The 26,637-nt window shown below is 39.0% G+C and overlaps 1 protein-coding gene across 1 annotated transcript in view; it reads right to left on the reverse strand.

Annotated features, from left to right (window-relative positions):
• Positions 1-3,420: 3,420 nt before the first annotated feature.
• LOC132820394 (magnesium transporter protein 1-like) overlaps positions 3,421-26,637 on the reverse strand; it is a 52,093-nt gene continuing 28,876 nt past the window's right edge. The window contains exons 7-10 of the mRNA XM_060832475.1: positions 19,397-19,460; positions 12,560-12,634; positions 10,315-10,405; positions 3,421-8,597 (exon numbers count right to left, since the gene is read on the reverse strand). Of these exons, the coding sequence (XP_060688458.1) occupies positions 8,582-8,597; positions 10,315-10,405; positions 12,560-12,634; positions 19,397-19,460 (246 nt within the window). The 3' untranslated portion in view covers positions 3,421-8,581. The remainder of the gene's footprint in view (positions 8,598-10,314; positions 10,406-12,559; positions 12,635-19,396; positions 19,461-26,637) is intronic.

A 26,637-nucleotide genomic window follows, 5' to 3' on the forward strand; every position in this document is an offset into this window, starting at 1 on the left:
ACACTCCCAAGGATCTTACCATTAAGTGTATAAGTCCTGCTAAGATTTGCTTTCCCAAAATGCAGCACTTCACATTTATCTAAATTAAACTCCATCTGCCACTTCTCAGCTCATTGGCCTATCTGATTAAGATCCTGTTGTAATCTGAAGTAATCTTCGCTGTCCACTACACCTCCAAATTTGGTGTCATCAGCAACCTTACTAACTATACCTCTTATGCTCACATCCAAATCATATATATAAATGATGAAAAGTAGTGGAACTAGCACTGATCCTTGTGGCACTCCACTAGTCACAGGCCTCCAGTTTGAAAAGCAACCCTCCACAACCACCCTGTCTTCTACCTTTCAGCCAGTTGTGTATCCAAAATGGCTAGTTCTCCCTCTATTCCATGAGATCTAACCTTGCTCATCGGTCTCCCATGGGGAACCTTGTCGAACGCTTTATTGAAGACCATATAGATCACATCTACTGCTCTGCCCTCAATTCACTTTGTTACTTCCTCAAAAAAACTCAATCAAGTTTGTGAGTTAGCTCTTCAAAGAATTCTAACAGATTTGTCAGGCATAACCTCCCCTGTCAAGTCTGTAATAACTCAGCCCCATTTTACCAAGTACTCCACAATCTCACTCTTAATAATTGACTCTAAAATCTTAGCAATGACAAAGATGAGGCTAACTGGCCCGTAGTTTGTCTTCTGCCTCTCTCCCTTCTTAAACAGGGATGCTACATTAGACATTTTCCATTCCTCAAGGTCCCTCCTTGATTCCAATATCTCTATAATCTCAGCTATCTCCTTCAGAATTCCGGAGTGTAGTCCTTCTGGCCCAGATGCCTTATTCATCTTCAGATCCTTCAGCCTCCCCAGAACCTTATTCTCAGTAATGGCCAACACACTCACCTCTGACCCTAACTCTCCTGAAGTTTCGCTATGCTTCTTTAACTTGGTGGTCTGCCTTCCTTCTACTCCCTCACCTTCTATCCTCAGGTTAGTGGGGGTAAAGGATAAAAGGCTTAGTTTTATGGATCAACTCATCCTAATAAGCAATTACTATTGCCTCTTAGCTGTTGCAATCAGCTTTAGTACGGATACTAACTACTGGAAGAAGTGAACTTTTAAGTTCTTCTAAAATAGTTTCCTTAAAAGCACCGCCCATCTTTATATTCATCAAAATTACTTTTCTTTATCCCACTCAAACTATTTCCTAAAATTTCATGAATATTCCTGAAGAAGAGCTTATGCCCGAAACGTCGAATTGCCTGTTCCTTGGATGCTGCCTGACCTGCTGAGCTTTTCCAGCAACACATTTTCAGCTCAATTAAGTACTAAGCAAGATGTCTTTCAGTGACATACTAAGTGAAACAAAATGGGATCAGAGCTAATCTTTAGTGACAGGAATCTTGAAGCAAGCAAATTTGCAATATTCCTTGCCACTGTGTTTGCCTAATCAATCAGCTTGGCTGAGATTTGCAGAGTCTGGATTAGTGGTGCTGAATTAGTCTGGAAGAGCACAGCAGTTCAGGCAGCATCTGAGGAGCAGTAAAATTGAAGTTTCGGGCAAAAGCCCTTCATCAGGAATAAAGGCAGAGAGCCTGAAGCGTGGAGAGATAAGCTAGAGGAGGGTAGGGAGAAAGTAGCATAGAGTACAATAGGTGAGTGGGGGAGGGGATGAAGGTGATAGGTCAGGGAGGAGGGTGGAGTGGATAGGTGGAAAAGATGATATGCAGGTAGGGCAAGTCATGGGGACAGTGCTGAGCTGGAAGTTTGGAACTAGGGTGAGGTGGGGAAAGGGGAAATGAGGAAACTGTTGAAGTCCACATTGATATCCTGGGCTGATGTGTTCCGAGGCGGAAGATGAGGCGTTCTTCCTCCAGGCGTCTGGTGGCGAGGGAGCAGCGTTGAAGGAGGCCCAGGATCTCCATGTCCTTGGCAGAATGGGAGGGGGGAGTTGAAATGTTGGGCCACAGGGCGGTGTGGTTGATTGGTGCAGATGTCTCAGAGAATAATCTGTTATTTGGTGTCATATAATCCTGTAAACCAATATATTCAGTCAAACACGGTTTTAGATTAGATTCCCTACAGTGCGGAAACAGGCCCTTCAGCCCAACAAGTCTACACCGACCCTCCAAAGAGTAACCCACCCAGACCCATTCCCCTCTGATCTAATGCCTAACAGTATGGGAAATTTAGCATGGCCAATTTACCTGACCTACATATCTTTGGACTATGGGAGGAAACCCACGCGCACACACGGTGAATGTGCAGACAATTGCCAGAGGCTGGAATCGAACCTGGGTCCCTGGCGCTGCAAGGCAACAGTGCTAACCACTGAGCCACTGTGCCGCCCATTCTGCTAGAGATGCTGCAGATGGTTAGTAAATTGTGTACTTGTAACCTGCACAATCTTAAATGGTGAACCTCATGGACAATAGTGTGTAAACCCTTTAACTCAGGGTCATGGGGCAGCACGGTGGCTCACTGGTCAGCACTGCTGCGTCACAGTATCAGGGACCCGGGTTCAATTCCAATCTCGAGTAACTGTCTGTGTGCAATTTGCTCATTTTCCCCGTGTCTACTCGGGTTTCCACTGGGTGTTCTGGTTTCTTCCCACAATCCAAAGCTATGCAGGTTAGGTGAACTGATGATGCTAAATTGCACATGATGTTCAGGGATGAGAGAGTTAGGTGCACTAGTCAGGGGCAAACGTAGGGTAATAGGGTAGGGGTCTGGGTGGGTTACTCTTCGGAGGATTGGGTGGACTTGTTGGGCCAAATGGCCTGTAGGGATTCGATGATCCTATGTTTCAGGGTCATTTTCAAGTTTAAATGATTGCTGGATGTAGGTTTGCTCGCTAAGCTGGAAGGTTTGTTTTCAGATGTTTCATCACCATACTAGGTAACATCTTTAGTAAGCCTCTGGACAAAGCACTACTGATGTTTCCTGCCTTCTATTTAAATGTTTGAGAGCATTCATTTGGAAATCCAAACTGCATACAGGTTAAGCCATTAACAAATATAAATCGAGTTAGGATTTAACCATCAAATGGTACACCTATGCCAAATATAGCGGTTTCTGAATCTTCAAGCTGACAAACTTTGATGAGAATAAACTACTGAACAATAAATACAAAGCTCAAAAACGTAGACTTATGGGCCCTTTGAGGACTGCATTGTCTGATTTTCTTTGAGGGGAGATGACATTGGGAGCAATGTTAGATAAACATGAATTTGGATTTTTAATAGTTCTTTTTTGCCAACTTAATTTTTTTTAAAAAAAGTGTCACTTTTGGAAGGAGTGCATTAATTCGATGCAGGTCAAAGAAACTGCGCATTTCTCAATAGCTTGCTGTGGAGATCCTTGACCACAGTGATTGGTTTCTGCTTTTTTAAGATGCTTACTCAACAAAACAAATACAACACTGATGAGAGGCATTTTATTCAGAGTAAAAGCTCAGTGTACAGTTTTTCAAAAAAAAAATCAGAATCAAAGTCAAACTTGCTTCAGGCTGTTTAACTAAAGGCCTGGTTACCACTTTTATCGTTCAAAAATGTCACCTTTCACAAGCCAATTCAGAGACCAGTACCTTTGTAAATAGGACTGAATATTCTGATGAAATTAGAATATATAACTGCAATAAACTGAATATAGATTCTACTGAAATATTCATTCTAAAAACAACAGAACCTTATGCACCTCACAGGACACATGGAAGGGACATTACAACGTAGATGGAGAAATATTGACAATATGCTAGGAGTACTTCTCAGGTTGGTCTGAGGTATGAATGAAATCCCGGAGAACAATTTAAATCCCATTACTGTTCCTCATTTTCAATTATCTTAATATGATAATAAATAGAAAGTTAACTCTGCAAATGGTCTCTGAATTGTATAAAAAGTGACCTGCCAAATTAGTAATTAAGCAGTTACTTGGGTAAACAAATGGAAAACACTGTCTGTAATGTGAAGTGAGGTATTACAATATAGTACCATATGAAGCAACCACTTCTTCAGTGAAGGTATTGTTGTAGCATAATTACAAAGCTAATATACACAAAACATGCTGTCATTTTAAATTGAGAAAATATGGGCTTTTGACAGTGTATTGGTAAAACAAATATTGCTTCAATCTTTCAAGGCAAACCTAGACTAAGATATTGAGTTAAAATAATTCATGTGCTAAAGCCAAGGCTACATAGGTAAGCCAAAAACACAATGCTGAAAAAAAGGAAGAAATACTACACAATATTAGAAAAATATTCCATGATCTGATTCACAGCACAAAAAAAAATCTTCTGAAATGCAGAACACATTTTACCAAAGCTGGAATCAATCTGAATCCAGTATGCATTCTATTTGTTCTCATGAACCTGGACAGTACTCTAAAAGCAACAAATCTGAATTTGATCTGGTTCCTTGTTTTATGAATATTTTATAGTAGTGGGTACACTGGGTTAACTTCCAGCATTATTTTAGTGCATTGCAAGAAAGCTTCATATTTATTTGCTAGCAAGATAGTATCATCATGACAACAGATAGAGCCATGTGCTCCATACAAATCCAGACAGCATAACGAATCTCATTTTCAATTAGCTTATGTAAAAACAGATTTAAATATACAAGAAATTGATGACAGGATACTGTGGATATTTAAGAAAATTGAAAAGTAGGCTTGCACTATCCAGTTTTCAATTATCACAATTAGTAACTGGTAATTTCTCAGACAAACTGACCAATTCAAAAATATCTCCATGACTACATTAGTCCAACATTTAATGTTTAGTTATAAAGTAACTATATACACTGCTGGCTCCTGCAATATTATAGTTATCAGAATGTGTCATTTAATAGAATTAAGGATATTTTGCCAAGTGATACACAGTACATGATTTACATAAATCGGTGATCATTACTACATTGAATATTGAATTCAATGACTGTCAATTTTGGCTTCCAAGCCAAAAAAAGTGATAATTGACTGTTCATTTTAGTTTTAGGTTCTTTTTATTAAAGAGGCAACTGTGATTGGGTAATGTGTTTTAGCATTGATGGGGAAATTGTGCATGTGTCCATGGCAGAGACATGTCAGTGTGAGCGCATGATATGGTAATAGTGGAAAGGAATGTTACAACTGGGGGGAGGGCACTTAATGTACTTTCTATAAGCATCACACTTCAATTCTGTGACACTTCCTGGTTTCAAATACTTTATTTAGTTGGGGCATTACAAATCAAGTGCATCTTCCAACATTGCATAATGCCATAGGTATCTATTCACAATCTTGTCAACAGTGTACACTTCCTGCAAGTCTAACATTTACCTTTTTATAATTTCATGAATTGTTTAACAGACTAGAAATAATGGGCAGATTGTACAAAACAAAACTGTCCATAAACTACCACCGAGAAGCCAGAAAGCATACATAAACCAAATCATAACAATAAAAGTTGATATATTAGAACATTTTTAAAACCAGGCACTAAAAGCTACAAAAGGAGTTACATAGGGATAAAAGCCCTTTATTGTCATCACTCTCCATTTCTAAACAAAAGGTGTTGTAACATAATGATGATCATCTCCCAAATGCTCCTTTTGAACTCCTTGTATACAAACCCATGCCAAAAAAAACTTTCAATTTCTGAAAAAAAGTGTTCACTCATCCTTAAATACCATGCCCTCTGACCAAAGTCATTCTTTGTGGGAAGGGGCAATTTTAAACACAAGATGCAGTAAATATCAGCTTAATTGGGTCCTTACCCAATGGCTATACACAAATTATAGCAAATGCCGTTGGGTATCAAACAGTATGAATCCTAACTACTTTCACTTCTTAAGGTTAGGGGAGCTAACAGCATTGGTAATTTAATCATTGCCAATCCAACTGAGATCTGCAACAAGACAGAATCTCATGTTGATTTTGACACTGGAATTACAAATAATTTGCAGCCATTACCTATATTAGACATCTGCACTTCAAGAGACATGGATACAAATGCAAGGATAAAGAATCTCAGACATAGATCAGAATGACCTATGTAATCCTCTGATTCAGGAAAATTCACCAGTGTTTTCATTCCTGATCAGAATATAGTAAGTAATGCTCCAAATGAATATATAAATTTTAACTGACTTAGTTATGTTAGTTTCTGCAATGGAATAGCCTACTGTGCGTATGGAACTGTGCAACCATAGATTAGCAGTCACATTCTTACATTTTCAGCTTTAGGTAGCATAGTATTATAATTTTCTGAAGGTAACAGATTGTAAATGATGCTATTTAAAGAAATGCAAAAAAAACCTTTGAAGAGGAAGGAAAAATAAAATTCTATTCAAGTTCTACATTCACCACATAACTGCAATGTGCATATCCTTTCCCATGAGAAAGGACTTGCAGTCAATTTGCTCAAATCACTGCGATGATATAGAATTTGTTTTCAAAGAACTAGGAACAGAAGTAAACCATTTAGTCCAGAGTCTGCCCCACCATTCAATGGAATAATGGTTGATCTATGGCCCTATCCATTAAAATCTTCGCTGAACAAAACAAAATCCTCAAATTTCAATTAACAACTAATCTAGTAAAGGTAGATGCAAATATCTACCAACCTTCACGTACACTAATGTTTCTTAACGTCTGTCCTGAATGATCTAGCCCCAATTTAGACTAATTACCCCTAAATCTAGTTCTAGAATCTCCAACCAATGAAATAGTTGATCTTTACCTATCCCGGCTTGTTAATATCTTGAAGACTTAGATCAAATGACCCTTTAGCCAATATATCCTTTCTAAGATGTGGTACCAGATCTGCTCTCAGTACTCCAGGCAGAATCTAACCAGGATTTGTATAGTTGCAGCATAACGTCTGCACCCTGATACTCCTGTCCTCTAGATATAAAGGCCAGCATGTCATTAGATTTTATTACTTCCTGACCTGTTTGTAACATTTTAAAGATGCACCTGAACTTCCAAGTCTCTCTGGACATCCACTATAATGAATTTCTACAAATTACCCTGGTCTATCCTCTTGTGGTCCCAAATAGATAACCTCTCACAATTACATTTTCATTGTGTCTCAAAAAATTAGATAATTAAAAACCTACTTGAGGAAAAAGACATCTGGTTATGTATTTGTCATGATAAATTGAATGAATATAAACAAGAAAGTATTTGCCAAAATATGTTATCAACAAACTAGTTTTTCAAACATAATATAAATTGTCTTCGAACTTTGAGGGAACTGAAGAGTTTGGTTATAAAAGGGAAAGCAATTACAACTACATGCAGCATACAGCTTAAGTAGAATAGATTTCCTCCTTTACTTCTTGTTCAAAAGTTTGGTTACCCAATTTTTCCTCACTTGATTGTTCCTCTTTACTTCTCTAACTGCATCAACATCTTGCTTGGGTATACTTCCAAACATCTATTTGGAGGCTATTACACACAAGGCCTACATAGCTTAGTCAGTCAGACTCCATTCGTAAACCCACTTGTAGCTGTGCTCAATGAATTGTGATCAAAATTGGTTACTCCTCTGGCAAAAAGTTTCCTCGTCCAGGGGCTCTGACTAAGGATTTGTTGATCTACAACTGGAGCAGTATAACCTCTGCAATTGTATTAGACTATTATCTGAAACAGAAATATTGGAAATCAACGTTATTTAATGTGATTAATATTTGTTTCCTTAATGGTGCACAAAATTACATTCAGAATATTTTAAAAACAGACATCAATGCTAACTGTGCAATTAGTTGCAATATTTAATTCAATTTTCATCCAATTTACATTTAATATAAAAATAAGGCATTGAGCTAGCATTCTACACTGCATTTCAATCAATCAACTTACAGCTTTCTGATTTTGAACCTAGGACCCAAGGCACCATGCACTCCCAATTATTTAATTAAACTTAGTTGCATTCATATTTTGCACCAAACTTTCTTCATGAACAGTTTGAATCAATAATCACATCTTAAAATACTTCCAGATGATCAAACAAGCTTCAATGCACTTCAAAAGAAGTTACTGCAGACTAATATTTACGCCCAGTTATTGATACCACAGTCATCAAGCTCTCTATTGTAAATGCAAAATGCAACAGCCAGTTTCACAGTATCTGTTGAAGAAAATGACCCAATGCACACAATAGAATGTAGCATTTTAGGTCAAACTATTGAAAATGATACTTCAATATCACATTACACCAGCTAGTATAAATTTACAAGTATGCAGATCAGCCCTTCGGTTTTGATGTATGATTCAGGTTAAGGCACTTTCATCAATCAACAGAATTGGCATACTTCTTTGAAAATTGCAAACAATTTTAATTATTGTCTACTTTTCCCAGGATACCTTGAAATCTCTTCCATTTTAAAAATATTTTTCAGGTCCGACAGTAAACTTAAAAATCTGCTAAGGCACTGTAGGCTCTCTTTGGTTCAAGTCTTCCTTTGAGAGACCTTGATTGCAATAACTTTGGAAGGTAGTCTGAAACACAACGAAACTCTTAACTTCATGTATTCTTTTGTGTATATTTCTCAAGCCATGGTGCCGTCCTTCTAGTTTCTGTCTATGTCTCCAGGATCAACTAATGAGAAAGCTAAAAGGCAAAAAAGATAAAGTGGCAGAATTTAAAATAAATTCAGTTAGCAAACATTCTGGACAAGTAAACTATATGATAATTTTACTAATACATTTTAGAAAAAGGTTAAAACAAGCAAAATATTCAAAGCAGCTCTTCAGTTCCACACGTACACAAAATTAAATTCATTTAAATTGTTCCTTTGCTTTGCAGAGATGTTAGAAGACTCACCATTATTTTATAGAAGTTGTAATGTGGACTTGTAGAATTCCACAGCTCCATTCTGTGTCTTGGCCTCTGCCATTTCCTAAACAGCAGCATCAAATTGCTCCAGCAGCAAGGAAATCTCAACCCAAGAGTATCCAAATTGGATATATCAAGGGATAAACTAAGTTATTCCAAGAAAAATGTATTTCCTTATGCAACATTAAGGAACATTTCAAACTGTAAATATCTCCTCTGGAGTGGTCTTGCCATTTAATCAGAAGTGGGTTTTAATAAGTACATATTCAAATATGTTTCCATTTGAAATTCAGGCTCTTTCACTGAACCAGCTGCATTTTTGTTCAGCTACATGTACAACAAGCATTTTAATTATCTTTTAAAATGCTTAGGAAATCTGCACTGCTATAACCACGCTTGACTGAAGAATATCTATATAAATATTCACTCATCTTAGATTAAATTACTTCATGTGGAAACAGGCTGTGTGGCCCAACAAGTCCCCACCGACCCTCCGAAGAGCAACCCACCCAGACCATTCCCCTACATTTACCACTTCACCTAACACTAGCATGGCCAATTCACCTAACCTACACATCTTTGGACTGTGGGAGTATAACGGAGCAAACCCACGCAGACACTAGGAGAATGTGCAAACTCGACACAAGACAGTTGCCCGAGGTGGGAATTGAACCCGGGTCTCTGATGCTGTGAGGCAGCAGTGCTAACCACTGTGCCACCCCTCCCAAAAGCAGAGCTTCAGACTGACAAAAGTTATGTAATGGAGTGCTGTTGGAGGTTAAAGAGCTAAAATTGAAATGCAGAAGTGTAGGCTTCCCAGTTCTCATTCAGATAAGATCAACCGACCTTTTAGGGTATTTATTTTCAAGAATGGAAAGGATTCTCACAGACCCAACCTTCCAAATCATTAACAAACCAAACAAACAGTCTGCCCAATGAGCAATACTCAGCAGTCAGATTAAAATGAGATTGTAGCATAAACCTTCAAGGTACAGTACCTTAACTCTAATGGTAACTAGTAGCTATTAGAGATGAGAAGCAGAGATAAACCTAAATAATAGGACTCTCATTTTTTTCAGTTTGCCATCAGACTATAGTGCTGCAGCAGCATGAGAGGAGGGGTTAGAAAGGTAGTACCTTCTGGCTTACCTTGTTGACAGCAAGGTAACAGCAAAATTTATGAAGTAAAAAGTAGAGGAGGAGGAAGAACAAAATCTACTTGAGACAGACCTCAAAAAAACTTGCCTATCACAACTGCCAATATTTGCGTGTAATGCATTAACCACGTCGCTAATCACAGCTGTGCATAAATTCCACCAAGCTACTAAAATGGATTAAACAGATACTGAAAGAGGAAACCCTGCTAACAGAAATAAAGAGCTACAATGTTTGAAATGGAAAATGCCTGAATACACATCTGACAAATATATAGTTACATTTGACAAAGTATTCAGTCATCATAACGTAACTGCAGATGCGATCAATAACCTACCGGTATGGATATCCATGGTACTTTGCTCTGAAAATGGACAACATCAGGCTGAAGAAAAACCCAACCAGTCCTAGTCCTGCCACACACAAAACTGCAAAGAGAAAACACAAAAGGTGAATCACCATACCACTGCAGCATATTAGTCTACCACAATCACACGAACATTTGAATTCAACAGGTCTTTACTATCCTTTCCACAAAGTCCATTTTAGCATAAATTTCTCCTGGAGTTATATTGACCATTTCTTCTTCACCCCAGTTCCCTTAATAGACCATCAGTTTAAAAAAAAGAGTTTAGGTAGAAATAATTCAGACCAATTTTTCTCCCAAGAATACTATGCTAATATGTGCATAAGTGGTACTGAACTGTAGGATCGTAGACTGGAAAGAGGACCAGCTGAAAATATAAAAAGTTGATACCAAAATAAATATAGCATTGAAAATGCTAGCGGTTTTCGAACTTGTGGGTATATTCACCGAGGCGGAAAGTTGATTTGCAGACGTTCCATCCCCTGTCTAGATGACATCTTCAGTGCTTTGAAACCTCCATGAAATGCTGCAACGCTGTCTCTTCTGGAATTTATTTGGATCCGTTCTTCTACTTTTAGTTGGTTGTTTGTTGCATTGGCCGTCTAGGTCTATGTTCTTGTTGATGGAATCCGTGGATGACTGCCATGCTTCTAGGAATTCTCTGGCTATCCTCTGTTTGGCTTATCCTACGATCATCGTGTTGTCCCAGTCGAATGTGATCCCTGTTATCAGGCATATGGCTACTAGGTTCAGCTGGTCGTGGCATTTAGTGGCTAGTTGGCTTTCATGGATGCAGATTGTTAGTTGTCTGCCAGTTTGTCCTATATAGGGTTTCGTGCAATCTAAGCATGGAATTTTGGAAATTAAGTTTGTCTTGAATATGATGGGTATAGGGCTTTTGTCCTGTGAGTCAATGAGTGTGGGCTGTCAATTTATGGACTATCATGAATCCAGTAGTCAAAGAATTCTGACTGTCAGTTCAGAGACCTTTTTTTAATGTAAGGTGGTGTTGCTAGTGAGGTAGGTCGTGGCATCCTCACCACATCGTATGTCTGTTAAGCATCTACAGATGAAGTTGTGGGGATTTCCATTCTTGGCGAAGACTCTGTAGATGTGCTCTTCTTTTTCTTCCCTTTGTAGGTCGGGAATGCTGCAATGTGTTGTAGCCGTTTTGAACAGGATTTGAATGCAGTTTCTCATATGTTTGGGTTGTTGCTGCTGTAATGTAGGACCTGGGTCCATGTGTGAGACTTTTCTGTATACTTTTGTGGTGCATTCACCATTGTCTGTTCATTGTATCATCACATCCAGGAATGGGAGTTGATTGTTGGTTTACTCCTCTCTTGTAAATCGGATCCGTGTGTTGATAATCCAGGATATGTTCTTTATTTCTGTTCTCTTAATTTTGGCAAACGTGTTGTCCATGGATATGGTCCATGTATGTGCTGATATCTATCCCTTAATTGTAAGCATGCAATACTGTACTACATTTAAATCACAATGCCACACACACCTTTACTGACAGCTAATCACTACAAATTCAGAACGGCTTTCTCACTATTATCAAGTGAAGAAAGATTAATTTACAGAAATGCTCATCTTTACACCCTTCCATTCAACCTAAGAATATAACAAGTCTATTTGGTGGATAAACTTTGTTCCCATGGATTACTGACAAAATGGATGACAGTTGGATTAATACAAATGGAATGATTATTCTTAATGCATCATGGCTACTGTCCACATGCAGGGCATGACAGGACAGGACAGGACAGGACAGGCCAGACCGGGCCAGGCCAAAGGGAGCATCAGTGCACACACTACTGATGTTAGTGCTCTATACAAGAAATCAGTTAGGAGAAGTAGTGGGGGTTGGATTGGGGGTGGGGACTGGATTGGGGGTGGGGACATCTGACTGAATAGTATGATTTGAACCACTCCTGTTACTGCAATGCAAGCCAAATTTGTCAACGTGAGGAATAAATAAACTAGTTAAATAATTACTTTCTGCTTCTGCAGAAAAGCCTTCAATTGGCTGAAATGTTTGGATGGTTGCAAATGTGGGAGTTTTATTGAAGTTCTTAAAAAAGCTATTATTAGCTTTTTTAAAATAATAAAGTACTGGCAAAATGAATGTTCAGATAAATAAAATCATACCAATACTTCTCAATTAATCCACTTCAAGTAACGAGCCACAGATGTATTGAGTACTTACTTCTCCTTTTGCCTATTTCCATTTTAGATGTTGCTGCTTCGTGAAGAAGTACCATACCTAATGTTATAGCAGCATCTGCAATTGGTAGTTAAGACAAATCATGTATCAAATAAGTTATGCAGCACAAAAACAGACCCTTCAATTTGATTTGTCTGTGCCGATCAAACATCCCAACCTGACCTAGCCCCATTTGCCAGCATTTGACCCAAGTCCCTCTGTTCATCCAGATGCCTTTTTAAATGCTGTAATTGTACCAGCCTTCACCACCTCCTCTGGCAGAAGACACACCACCCTCTGCCTGAAAAAGTTGCACCTTCGGTCCCTTTTAAAAAACTGTTCCCCCCTCACCCTAAACCAATGCTCTCTGGCTTTGGACTGCCCCTACCCAAGAAAAAGACCTTGCCTATTCATCCTATCCATGCTCATGATTTCATTAACCTCAAGGTGGTCATCTCACAGCCTCCAACTCTCCAGGGGAAAAGGCACCAACCTTTTCAGCCTCTCCCTACAACTCAAACCAGAACCCTAGAATTGTTCTGGAAAAATCAGGTCCCAGAGATTTATCTACCTTTATGCATTTTAGGACTTCCACCTCAGAGGATCTTTAAAGTGTACACTTAATGTGTATGCATTTTCTAAAAACTTACTGTTAAGTGTCAAGGGAATATGTGGTCACTCAAAATTTTTTCTCATGATATAAAGTACATATTACATCTTGGAATGATCACTTCAAGGGAATCCTGGTCTAATTGTTTAGTAACATTTCAAGGGTATCACTTTGGAGTTATCAAAATGAGAAAGTCAACTTTTGATACGAGAAACCAATGTCATTAATTTCCTCAAATTCTGAGGAATTTTTGTTGTCTTTAAAACAGATCTTCACAAGTACCCCTAAAACAGTATAAATGGCTGACCTCTATTTCACTCAATTCAAGTTTGTTTGAGTCAATGGAGGAAAAAGCTCAGCAATCGTTTCCATTATCAAATCTGCAGCAACCTAGAAGTTTAGAAAGTTAAATTCCAGTGGATTACTTAGAATGCTGCCAGACTGATTTTCAAGAAGGGCCACTCTTTATGTTAAGGAAGCAGCAGCATTTGTTTTGCAAATAGATGGCTCTCTGTACATGTATGTAAATTTAACACGGCAGGGATGAGCACTGGGATAAAGGGAAGAGATACATGACAGGGAGAGGTAAAGTAGCACTACAGTAAAATAGTTTAGAAATAGGAGAGATCAGTTGAGGAAAATGTGAGGCAAACTTGGGTTTGGAGAATGCATACAAAGTGGTAACAATTAAAAATAAGGTTGGTGATAAGGCAAAAAATTGTCATATTGGACAGTAACAATAAACAATATCTAGATCAACCAAGATGACCAGGAATGTAACATTTTGGTTGCAAGGTCTTCTGGAAATACGGAGCAAGAAAATGAATGAACAGAGTGAATGACGAACTGTAAAAGCATCGGAGAAGGATTCTGCAAACATTTAAAAACAACAGCTATACCATTGAGTACACACACCAAGGCCCCCAATTAATTCAAAGGCATGAAATTTGGAGACATTTTATAGACGCATTATAAACAAATATAGCGCTTAGTGAAAATAAGAAATGTTATTTTAATAAAGATTGAGAATAACAGGTGGCAATTTGTTTAAGAACTTGTAAGAAATAATCCCCAGAATTAGATCCAACACTACTGCTTTCCTCATTTGGTTGGAGGCATATTAATTTCAGGAATGAGGTAAGGAGCAAGCGCAACATGTTTTAGTGGGATCATGTAGGTGAAGTCATCCTATCAAGTTTACAAAAGATTTGGAAGAGGGCAAGAAATAATCAAGCATAAAAAAATTAACTGGTGATATCTATCTTCAGTTAGGAAGCTATAAATTGATTTAGACAAGGTGGATCAAAATCAAAACACTGATCGGTGTTGCGAAGTTGGATAGAGTACTTGTAGATTAAGGCAAGAATTTAGAATTTGGTGATTCTAAAATGCTGGGAGAAAGCATTGTGTGGTCCCTTTAAAAGATTGTGCTTAGAGATTTAAAATGGATGTCTCTGAGCAGCAGCTTGAAAGTTTGCAAGTACACAGAGCAACCGAATTGAAACATTTATATCAAAACGCAGTACAGTTAGCAGGCCAAGCAGTAGTTTTTTTTAAACCAAGACAACAGTATTTCAAATGTAGCCAATTTGAGCCAGGTACTCAATTACAAAATCCTATTACAAGAAATATTGATATGTCACCACAGGCAGAAAAAGATAGGGGGAGCTGGACAAAGACCCCAGATCTAGTGATCCTCCGCTCTCACGAGAGAATCGCTGGCTCTCAGCCTCCTTTGTGTCTTAGGGAAAGCAGCATCTAAGTAACAATGGTATCAACGGCACAGCTAGTTAATATTCTGGACAGAAGAACTAAGGGAGGAGGCACAGAACATTCTGGAAGACATAACCTGGCTGTAATTTTGAGTGTATAAATTCTTTTTATGAGTAGGACTTGTACTTATTGGAACAGCATAACACTAGAATCTTGCTTTATTCAGACATATTTAGAAGGGATTTATTCGGTTCATTAAGAGTTTAGTTAATTTGTTCACTGTTAGAGTTAGATAAGTAGATTGTTACTTGTTGACTTTAAAGTGAGTGTAGGGGTTTTTATTTTATTTAACCACTAAAAGTCGCCAAAAAGCAGGTTATACCACTTTTCGCACTGAGGGTTTTGGATTTAGTTCTCGGGTGGGGGTTGGGGGTTAACCTCCCCTTTATAATAATAGACTAAATAGTAACTCAACAACGGAAGGTTAGAATAGGTACATGCCCAAAAGAGAAAAAAAGGAAAAGGATACCCAAAACTAGATTTCTCTGAATAACACAAGATAGAATAAGGTGGTTAATGATAAATGTAAAAGATTCATAAAACTATATAAAGACTAAAAGTTAAAAAGATGCAATGCTTCAGTGGTTGACGATAGGAACAGTGTCCTGGACACAGCTGCATAATTTGAAAATTTAAAAGTTATAAGGCACTTGAATGGTCAGACAGGCAAAACTGCAGAATAAGTTTAAGTGTGGAGTGATATGTTTAGATAAAAAGAATGGGTAGGAACAATACAAACTAAATTATAAATTTTAAAGACTGTCAAGAACAGAAAGTTGTGGGTGTATTTTTTTAAAAATTAATTTCTGGGATGCAAACATCACTAAGTCAGCATTTATTACCCATCCCTAATTGCTCAGAAGGTAGTCAAGCATATTACTATGGGGCTAGAGTCACAAGTAGGCCAGACTAGGTAAGGATGGCAGATTTCCTTCCCTACAGGACATTAGTGAACCAGGTGGATTTTTACAACAATTGACAGTGACTACATGGTCACATTTTGGCTAGCTTTTTATTCCAGAATTTTAGTGAACTCAACTGGGCAGAGAGAAGGGGGTCAGAAACAGGATAAACCAAGGTCCAGAATCAAGGGCACAACACTTCATCTTCAAATGGGTAGAGAGTCAGCAAGATAAAACGAGCTCAGGATCAGAATGGTGGTTGTGGTGAGGTAATATGGAGACAGCAAATAGAAGGGAGTTTGGTTAACAGCTGCAGCTTCAGTGGATTGTTGCTTGGAAATACAAATACAAAGTGGTGGGTTAACGTGCTTGAGTTTTTTTTTGAAAAAAGCAATTAACTGAGAAACAACAGGAATAAATGACAAATCGGGGCCAATATACTTCTGTAATACAAGAAAGCAAAATTGGGACAAGGGAAATAAGTTAACTGTATGCTTGCAAACTTTATTTTTCAGAAAGCAAGTAACTAGGGGGTTTAAGGGAAGTTATAGCAGCAGAGCTCACAGATGTGATATACTCATTTTGTGCTACGTGGCAAATCATGAAAGCTTTGATTGACCTTGGTGCCGACATGTGCGGAAGGGCATCCAGCTGCAACTACTGGCTAACTGCATTTTGGAGCTGGGGCTGTGCGTGAATTCACTGTGGATTATCTGTGATATTGAGCACGTTCTGGATAGTATGTTCAATAAGATGGCCACATTACAGGTTAAGACTGACAGGCAGAGAGAGCGTGAGTGACTACCAGCCAGAGTCGAGGAAGGCAGGTAGTGCAGGAGTCCCACAGTCATCCCCTTTTCTAATATATATACACACCATTCCAAGTACCTAAAACTTACGTCTTCCAGTTTTGGACACCAGATTAAAGACCTTGGCTTTTCACCTGATCCATGCCCCTCATGTTTTTTTTAAAATAGATACTCCAGTCTCCAACACATCACGGAAAATAGCCCCAAACTATTCAGCCTCTGCTTATAGCTCAAATCCTCCGGGCCAGCCCCTACTTATTAAGTTCTTACGAAACCACAACACTTCATGTAGCTTAGTTAAACTCCATCTGCCACTCCTCAGCCCACTGGCCCTTCTAATTAAGGTCCCATTGAACTGATAATTTTCTTAACTGTCCACTACACCACCTATTTTGGTACCATCTGCAAACTTACTAAACAAACCTCTTGGATCCACATCCAAATAATTTATATTAGTGACAAAAAAAGTAGTGGACCAGCATTGGCTTCCCTCCTACAGGAAGGATGTTGTGAAACTTGAAAAGGTTCAGAATAGATTTAAAAATGTTGGCAAGGTTGGAGGGTTTGAGCTATAGGGAGAAGTTGTTGGTTTTTGCGAAAACAGATTGAATGGGCCAATGGGACTTTTTCCGAACTGTAGACCTTGACGACTCCACAAATCAAAATTTCATAATCGCCATAACATTTGCCTCGGGTTTTGGATTGCTAGTCCAGTAACATTACCGCTGTGTGTACACAAATTTTTAAAACTGTCAGAACAAGTTAAGAAAATTATTTAAATAAAAGCACATGGGCTGCTTCACTCTATTAAAAGGGGTAAAGCATGGAATTTATGCCAAGCCTTTCTAAAACACTTCAGATGAAGTTTGGGCACTACACGTTAAATGAGTCAAGGTCTTAGAGGATGCAAGAGAAAATTCCTAGAAAGCTCCTAGGAATGAAGGATTTAAGTTGAAAGACTGTAGAAGTTGTTCTGCTTAGAGGTGGTATGAGGAGTTTTGATAAAAGCATTTTATGCACAGTTTGAATTGAGCAAATAAGCAGGAACCATGTCCCATTGTAGAACATTTAGCAAATGAACCCCATAGATTTAGTGCTTGGCAAAGCACCTGAAGGAATGGGGAATTGGGTAAATACTTAAAAGAAAACAACAGGTAAAGAATGTGTAAATTAACTAGATAGGTCTCCAAACACAGAAGGAGAAAGTGAGGACTGCAGATTCTGGAGATCAGGGTCAAGAGTGTGGTGCTGGAAAAGCACAGCAGGTCAGGCAGCATCCGAGAATTGGGAGAATCTACATTTTAGGCATTAGCTCTTCAGCAGGAATGAGGCTTGTGGGCCGGGGGGGGGGAGAAACGGAGATAAATGGGATGGGGAGGTAGCTGAGAATGCAATAGGTAGATGAAGGTGGGGGAAGAAGGTGTAGGTCAGAGAGGAGAGTGGAGCAGATAGATGGGAATGATGAGGGCGGCGCTGAGTTGGAGGCTTGGGACTTGGGATAAGGTGGGGGGATAAATGAGGAAACTGGTGACAGCCACATTAATCCTGCTGTGGTTGTAGGGTCCTAGGGTGAAAGATAAGGCATTCTTCCTCCAGGCGTTGGATGGTGTTTGGCGATGGAAGCAGCCCAGGACCTGCATGTCCTTGCTGGAAAGGGAGGGGAGTTGAAGTGTTCAGCCATGGGGTGGTGGGGTTGTTTGGTGCAGGTGTCCCAAAGATGTTGTCTAAAATGATCCCCAAGTTGGCATCCTATCTCCTTGATGTAGAGGAGACCACTTCGGATGCAATGGATACAGTAGGTGACATTTGTGGAGGTACAGGTAAATTTCTGTCAGATGTGAAAGGATCCTGTGGGGCCTTGAACAGAGGTTGGTGGGGAGAGAGAGCGTGAGACACAGACAGACTAAGGGGGAAAGGATCCTCAAATGCGGTCTGACCTGTTGTGCTTTTCCAGCACCCTACACTCTACTACAAACACAGAAGTCACAGAACACCAGATTATACTCCCACAGGGTGATTTGAAATCATAAGCTTTCACAGTGCTGCTCCTTCATTGGATGAAATCTTCACCTAACAAAGGAGCAGCACTCTGAATGCTTGTGATTTCAAATCAATCTATAACTTGGTGTCGTGAGACTTTTGACTTTGTCCATCACTGGCAACTCCACATCAGATCTACAAAACAGACAGCACAGACCTAATGGGCTGAATAGCTTCCTTTGGTACTGAATCAGGATAGGATTTTGAAATCTGATTAATTTCCCCGAAATTGAAATTAAAAGCCAATTTTAATTTTATTTTGCTCTCATTGACCTTTATGCTTTGTACATCTCCCATTCTAATTACTTTTCCTTCAGCATTTTGTACCATTTCTTCCAGCCAAGTTATATTCAAGATAAGTCATAAATAGTGTAGAAATCTTTGATTCATGTACCCGCCCCAAAACCCTCTCCTTGTAGTACCGTGCCTCATCTCTCCTATTCTTGGATTTAATCACCAGATTTCATGTTCAATCACCAGCAGCTGAGTCCACATCAGTCAACGAGCAAACCAAACTCCGTTTCAGACTGGCAACCTTGCAGGTGACTACATTTTCATAAACAAGTAAGCCAGAAGTAGAAATGTACATAAATAGGGACCTCACCAAAAATGATAAACTGTAAATAATAATGGTCATTAATAATTTTTTTTCAGTTCAGTTTTTCAATATATAAAACAAAGTGATACAATGAAGGCCAAAGGATACTCAGCAAAATAACGATGTGTGTTTCAGCTACAAATTGTGCTTGACTGTTTCCGTGAATGTAACTCTGTAAATGAGAAAGTAACAAATGATTAAAGGCTTATTAATTCAAGGTTACAATTAAAGCAACTTACAGCTTTAGTGGTTTCATGAGCAGAAAATCAAAATCATGAAAATACAACAGCACAGAAGAAAACAATTTATACAGTCAGATATATCAGCTGTCAACAATAACAAATGTGCAAGTCCCATTCCCTATCTAATTCTTGTAGCGCTGTAAATTTCCTTAAGTGCTTATCCAAATTACGTGCAAAAGCTTAGTTGAATCTGAATCTATCCCACACACAGGCTGTGCACATAAAATCCTAACCACTCACCTGTATAATATTTTTATGTCATTGATATATTAAAAACACAAACCATACAAAAAGAGTAGACAACAGATGAACCTCAGAGAAAGAAACACCATCACCTGGAAATTCTCCTCCTGACTTGGACATGTATCACTGTTCCTTCATGTCTCTGGGTCAAAATCCTGTAACTTCTTCCCTTTGGGCATTGTGGTTTACCTATAGCACATGGACTGCAACAGTTCAAGAAAGCAGCTTACCACATCTGGAGGACAACTAGGTATGGGCAATAAATGCTACACCCACATACTACAAGAGAATTATAAAAAAAGGCCACTCAGCCCTTCGATTCTGCTCCACTCTCCAATATGATCAATGCTAAATTGAATACAACCTCAAATCTTAATTTCCACTTACCCCTAATGATCTTTCAACAGCCTGCTAAACAAAAATCTACCTTGGACTTAAAAAAAATCAAGAACACTCTTGCTGAAAACACAGACCTCAAAGAGAAGGGGTCTTAAATAATTCTGCTGGTTAAATATGTAGCCACCAATTTTTAATTAGAGATCCCCAGTTCTTCGCACAAGAGGAAAATGCAGCTTATCAAAGTAATTTGTTGAACTATTCAAGTCAAGTTCTACTTCTCAATTTCCTTGCTAGCAGGGTCAGTTTCTCTCATTCATCTGTCTTGATGCTGCACAATTTTGAACATCTCCATCAAAACTCCTTCTAACCTTGTCCTCACTATCCAAATAACTGAAGTCTCTCATTCATTGAACAACTGTCTCCATAGCCTTTCTGAAGCGTTATGCCAAGAATTAAATACAACACTCCAGTTGAGGCTGAACTAGTGTGTTATAAACAAACATTATTTTACATTACTCTTTTTCAGGATGTGGGCGTCACTGGCTGGGCAAGCATTTATTGTGCATCCCCAATTTCTCAAGAAGCTGATGAGCACCCTTCTTGAACCAGTGCAGTCCAATAGGGCAAATATACCAACAGCGCTACCAGAAAAAAAAAACTTCCAGGATTTTAATCTAGCAAGTGAAGAAACAACAATCAAGTTCTAAATCATAAGTGTAGAATTTGGAGGGGATGTTCTAAAGTGTTGTTTTCAGGCATCCACTGCCCTTGTCCTTCTACCAAGAAGTCACAGTTCAGGCAGAAAGTGAGGACACATGATCTCCGACATTTGTGTTGAGTGTGGGATGCTGGAAAAGCTTGAAGGGCTTCCTGATGAAAGGCTTATGTCCGAAACGTCAACTCTCCTGCTTCTCGGATGCTGCCAGACCAGTTGCGCTTTTCCAGTGCCACACTCTCTACTCAGCTCAGAGCATGCTATTCAAAGAAACCTGAAGAATTGCTGTAGTACAACTGCGAGATGGTACACACTGCTGTCATTGCCCTTTAGTGCTGAAGAAGTGAATATTCAAGATTGTGTATGGAGCACCAATCAAACTGTATTGTACTGGAAGACGTCAAGATCATATTGTGTTTTAGTGTGTTGTTGGAATTTTATTAAGAATGGACAGAAATAGAGTTTACTGTTGTGATCATCAGAATTGATTTGATGAAATGGCATTGTCCAAAAACTAAGTTTTTCTCTTTCCACAAGTGCTGTCAGACCCACCATGAAATCCCGGCACAATGTTTTTGATTTTAGATTTTGTTTTTTTAAAAATCAGTCCTGAAATTTTTCAATGACCTAAGCTGAATTGACTTTATCAGGGGTTTATACAGGAAGGAATGATGGCTGAACATGGAAGGGAGAGTATTCCATATTTTACACAAGCCTGTGTGAAGAAGTGCACTTTAATATCACCTTTGACCAATCTAGTTCTTGCCTGAAGATTGCAATGGATTCCTTCACCAAAGTTTCTGTCTACCATACCACAGTGTTATGGACCAGACCAAACCCCCTCAAAATATCTTAATATGATAGCCTGGACCCTAACTTTCACTTATTTTAAAATTAAGTACAAGGTATTGCCGTTCAGACGCAATTTGATTGGTCAAACTTTACTTCCAGAACACACTTTTTACAATACAGTTAAAATACAAACAAATTACTACTAATTAACTGTTCCAATATAATAACATCCCAAAAACACACCCTTGGCAAAGGCAAATTTATTAGAATATATTGTCTCACATACAATTCTAGCAACAGGAAGAGAACCCCAGATTTAGCTGTGAGAGACAGAGGAATAAGAGCTTCCACATCCAGCTTCAAAACCTCAGCTGAAAACTAAAACTACAAATTCTCGTCTGTGGGAGCTTGACCCCATCCATTCAGGCTGCTTCTATTGTTCCAAATTCAATAAACCAAGGTGTCACAAGCGGTTTACTTTGTTGGCTTTGAGTAGACCATCCATCACCTCTACCTCAGCTTCATTTTAAAAAAAATGAAAATGCACCTCTGAAAGCCATAGTATTGTCAATAGTCATGGAGTCATCAGCACAAAAACAGACCCTTCGCCAATTCGTCCACGCCAACCAGACATCTCAATCTGACATAGTCCCATTTGCCAGCATTTGGCCCAGATCCTTCCAAATCCTTCCCATTCATATACCCATCCAGATGCCTTTTAAATATTACAATTGTACTAGCCTCCACCACTTCCTCTGGCAGCTCATTCCATACACACGCCACCCTCTACATGATAAACTACCCCTTAGTTGGTTTTAAATCTCACCTTGAGCCTGCACCCTCTAATGTTGGACTCTCCTACCCTAGGAAAACAACATGCCCCTTATGGTTTTAGTGATCTCTAAGGTCACCCCCTCAGTCTCCGATGCTCCAGGGAAAAAGGGCCCAGCCTATTCAGTTTCTTCCTATAACTCAAACCCTCTAATCCTGGCAACATCCTTATAAATCTTTCTGCAACCCCAAGTTTAACAACATCCTTTCTACAGAAGAGCAGCCAAAACTATACAGTATTCTAAAAGCGGCTTCTGCAATGTTCTATACAGCCACAACAACGTTCCAGCTCCTGTAGTCAAGGTTCTAATGTCTTTCCAACTCCTCTAATTGTTGTAAACACCTCAGGAAGATTATCTCGGTTAGAGGAGGTCATTCAGCCTGCATCCAAATTATCAAGTCCTTTAAGAATTTCAATTAAAAATCGATTCTCATTCTTTAAATGCCAATAATTACAGAACTAATCCACTCAACCCCTCCTCAAAAGACAGTCCCTTCATACCCGGTATCAGTCTAATGAACCTGCTCTGGACTGCCTCCAACGCCAATTCAATCTCTCTTTAGGTAAGGTGCTAAAAACTGTTTATTACATGCTAGCTGGAGTCTGACCAGTGCCTTATATAATTTTAGCAGGGCAATCTTTTTAGACACACACACACACACACACACACACACACACATCCCTTTAAAATAAAAGGATAATATTCCATTTTCTTTCCCTACTACCCAGTGCACTTGTTTGCTAGCTGGAGAGATTTAGGGAATGGTGACTTCTAAATCCTCCAGTTTTGTAGATTTCTGAAATCTTTTTCCATTTAAATAACATGCCAAAGTGCATAAACTCACATTTTCCCTACACTGTATTCTATCAGCTTTCACCACTTGCTTAAGCCTTTTATACCCTCTATAGATACTGTGTCATCATCACTTGCGTTCCTGCTGTGTCAGCTACAAAGCTAACTACTGTACATTCACTTTCCTCATCTAAACAATTAGTAAATAATTGAGCCCAACACTGATCCATGTGGCACACCACTAGTAAGAGGTGCCATCCTGAAAAATGCCCTCCTTATCTCAAAATGTCTTTTGCTATAGTCAATCTTCTATCCATGCCAAGATAGTAGTTAACACTACATAAGTCTTGTTTTATTAAGCAATCCAATGTGTCGTACCTCATTAATATACAGATCCACTGTTTCTCCTTCATCTAGATACTTGCTACCTACTAAAATAATTCTAATACATTGATCAGGCATGATTTCCACTTCAAACCAAATCAGACTGGCTTCATGATCATATTATGTATTTCTAAATGCTCTGCTAATACATCCTTCACCTCAGACGAAGATTTTCCCAGTAACGTACATTTAGCTAATTGGCCCACAGTTGCCTGTTTTTGTCTCCTTCCCGTTTCAAATTAAGGTGTTACATCAACAGTTTTCCAATCCTCTGGGACTTGAAGATTACTACAAATGTATCCAGTATCTTTTGTGACAATACTATGGCTTTAAGAGGTGTTTTTGTACTTTTATTTTAAAATGAAGCAAGGTTGAGACAGAGGGACCAAACAGTCTGCTCAAAGCCAATAAACAGCTCAAGACCTTGGGTGATTTTCTTTTAAAAAGACATTGGAACAATAGAATCAAACTAAATATGCAGGGTCAAGCTCACACAGAACTAGAATTTTAATCTAGCTTTCAGTAGCTATTGGGGTTGTAAAAGACGCTACATCTCTATCTACTACAGCTAAAAGCTTGGATGCTCTCCCTGCTGCTAGAATTGCATGCGAGACAATGTTACTGAATTTACTTTTCCCAAGGGAGTGCTTACAGGAGGTTACTATACTGGAACAGCTAATTAGTAGTTTATTTTTCATTAAACATTTGAATTGACTTATACTTAACTGAAAATGTGTTGCTGGAAAAGCACAGCAGGTCAGGTAGCATCCAGGGAACAGGAGATTCGACGTTTCGGGCCTAAGAAGGGCTTCTGCCCAAAACATCAAATCTCCTGTTCCTTGGATGCTGCCTGACCTGCTGCGCTTTTCCAGCAACACATTTTCAGCTCTGATCTCCAGCATCTGCAGACCTCACTTTCTCCTTGGACTTATACTTAAGCCAATTATTTTATTTAGTCTGTATTTTAACTACAGTGTATGAATAAAGTACATTTTGTTTCAAGCCTGACAGTTTGATCAATCGAATTGCATCTGAACTGCAACACTTTAAAATAAAAAAAGTTAGAATCTAGGCTATCTCCTTGGCATGTTTTGAGGGGCTTTGGTCTGGGTCCACAACACTATATACTTTCTTTTAACATCCTAGGATACACTTTTTAGGGATAGTCAGCAAGGCTTTATGCAGGGATATTCTGGTCTCAAACTTCATCGAGTTTTCTCAGGACGTGACAAAGATGATTGATAAGAGTAAAGTGGGTGTAGTCTACATGGACTTTAAAGTATTTAACAAGGTTCCTCGTGGTAAATTGGTGATTCTGCAAGTTGCATACTAAACTGGCTCAGCCAAGACGACAGAGGGTAACTGTGGAGAGGTGCTTTTCGAACTGAAGGTCTGTGATCTGTTGTAATTCACAAGCATCAATCTTGTGGAGTTTGCTGATGATACAAGAATTGCTGGCTTTGTTGATAGTGAGGAAGGATCTCTAAGGTTGAAACAGAATATAGACCAGCTGGAATGCTGAGCGGAGAAATGGTAAGTGGCATTTAATCTGCTCATGAAGAGGTCCATTTGACCTCCCAAAATGAGAAAGGAAAGTATACTGTAAATGGCTGGACAATTAGGAGCATTAATATACAGAGGGATCTTGGGATCCTAGCCCACAACTCTTTGAAAGTGGCAACACAAATGGATAAGGTGGTAAAGGTAGCATATAACACACTTGCCTTCATTGGTAGGGGGGGCATGGAGTAAAAATGTTGGCACATGTTATAGAGTCACAGATGAACAGCACGAAAACAGACCCTTTGGTCCAACTTGTCCATCCTGATCAGATACCCTAAAATTAATCTAGATCAACATGTTAGCATTTAGCCCGTACCCCCTCTAAACTGTTTCTATTCATACAAAGTGCCTTTTAAATGTTGTACCAGCGTCCACCTCTAGCAGCTAATTTCATACACACACCAACCTGCGAGAGAAAAAGTTGCTGCAACTGTTTTAAGATTTTGGTCCGGTCACATTTGAAGTACTATGCGCAATTCTGGTCACTGCACTATAGGATGGATGTGGAAGCTTTGGAGAAGGTGCAGAAGAGATTTACTAGGATGCTGCCTGGATTGGATTGTGTTAGCTGCAAAGAGAAGTTGGACAAACTTGGATGATTTCCCCCTCAAACATCAGAGACTGAGGGGCAAACTGATAGAAGTATATAAAATGATGAGAAGCATGGATAGGGTGGATAGTGGGAGTCTCTTCCCCAGGATGAAAATGTCAAATACTAGGGGACATAGGTTTAAGGTGATGCGGGAAAAATTTAAAGGAGATACGTGAGGGAAGTTATTTTACATGGAGTTTAGGAGGCCTGGAAATGCACTACAGGGTTGATGAGAGAAGCAGATAGGATCACAAAGTTTAAGAGGTTGGACATTTAGACAGACACGAACAGGCAGAGAACAGAGGAATACAGACTATGTATCAGTAGATGGGATTACTTGAGAATCGCATCACGTTTAACACAGATATTCTGGGCCAAAGGGCCTGCTCCTGTAGTACATTGTTCTGCGGATAGAAATAGAGTTGACATTCCAGGCCCATGCCTTTCTTCAGAACTGAAGAGAAACAGAAATGTAAGAGATTTTAAACCAGTTAACTGAGAAGACAGGAAGAACAAAGGAGAAGTCTGTGACAGGGTAGAGGCTAAGGGAAATAAAATTTAAAAATATTTCATGATTCAACAACCAAAAATTGGCAATAGTTATAAATATAGTTAATAAACAAAAGTGATGCCCAAATGAGGTACAATTACTATAAAAAAATCTTCATGTGTTAGGAAGGTATAAAGAAAGTAAAGGCCATCAGCCTATTGAAACAAAAAAAAGGGGGAATAACTGGATGTAGGTTTGATCAAAATTGTTGAACCAAACATCGACTCCTATAGGCAGCCATGTGCAGTTCGAAAGAAAGTCTTGCTCTTTAAGCTTGTGCACTTGAGTTTAACTGGAACACTGT

Source organism: Hemiscyllium ocellatum, chromosome 11 (assembly GCF_020745735.1).
Source record: "Hemiscyllium ocellatum isolate sHemOce1 chromosome 11, sHemOce1.pat.X.cur, whole genome shotgun sequence".
Lineage (NCBI taxonomy): Eukaryota > Metazoa > Chordata > Chondrichthyes > Orectolobiformes > Hemiscylliidae > Hemiscyllium > Hemiscyllium ocellatum.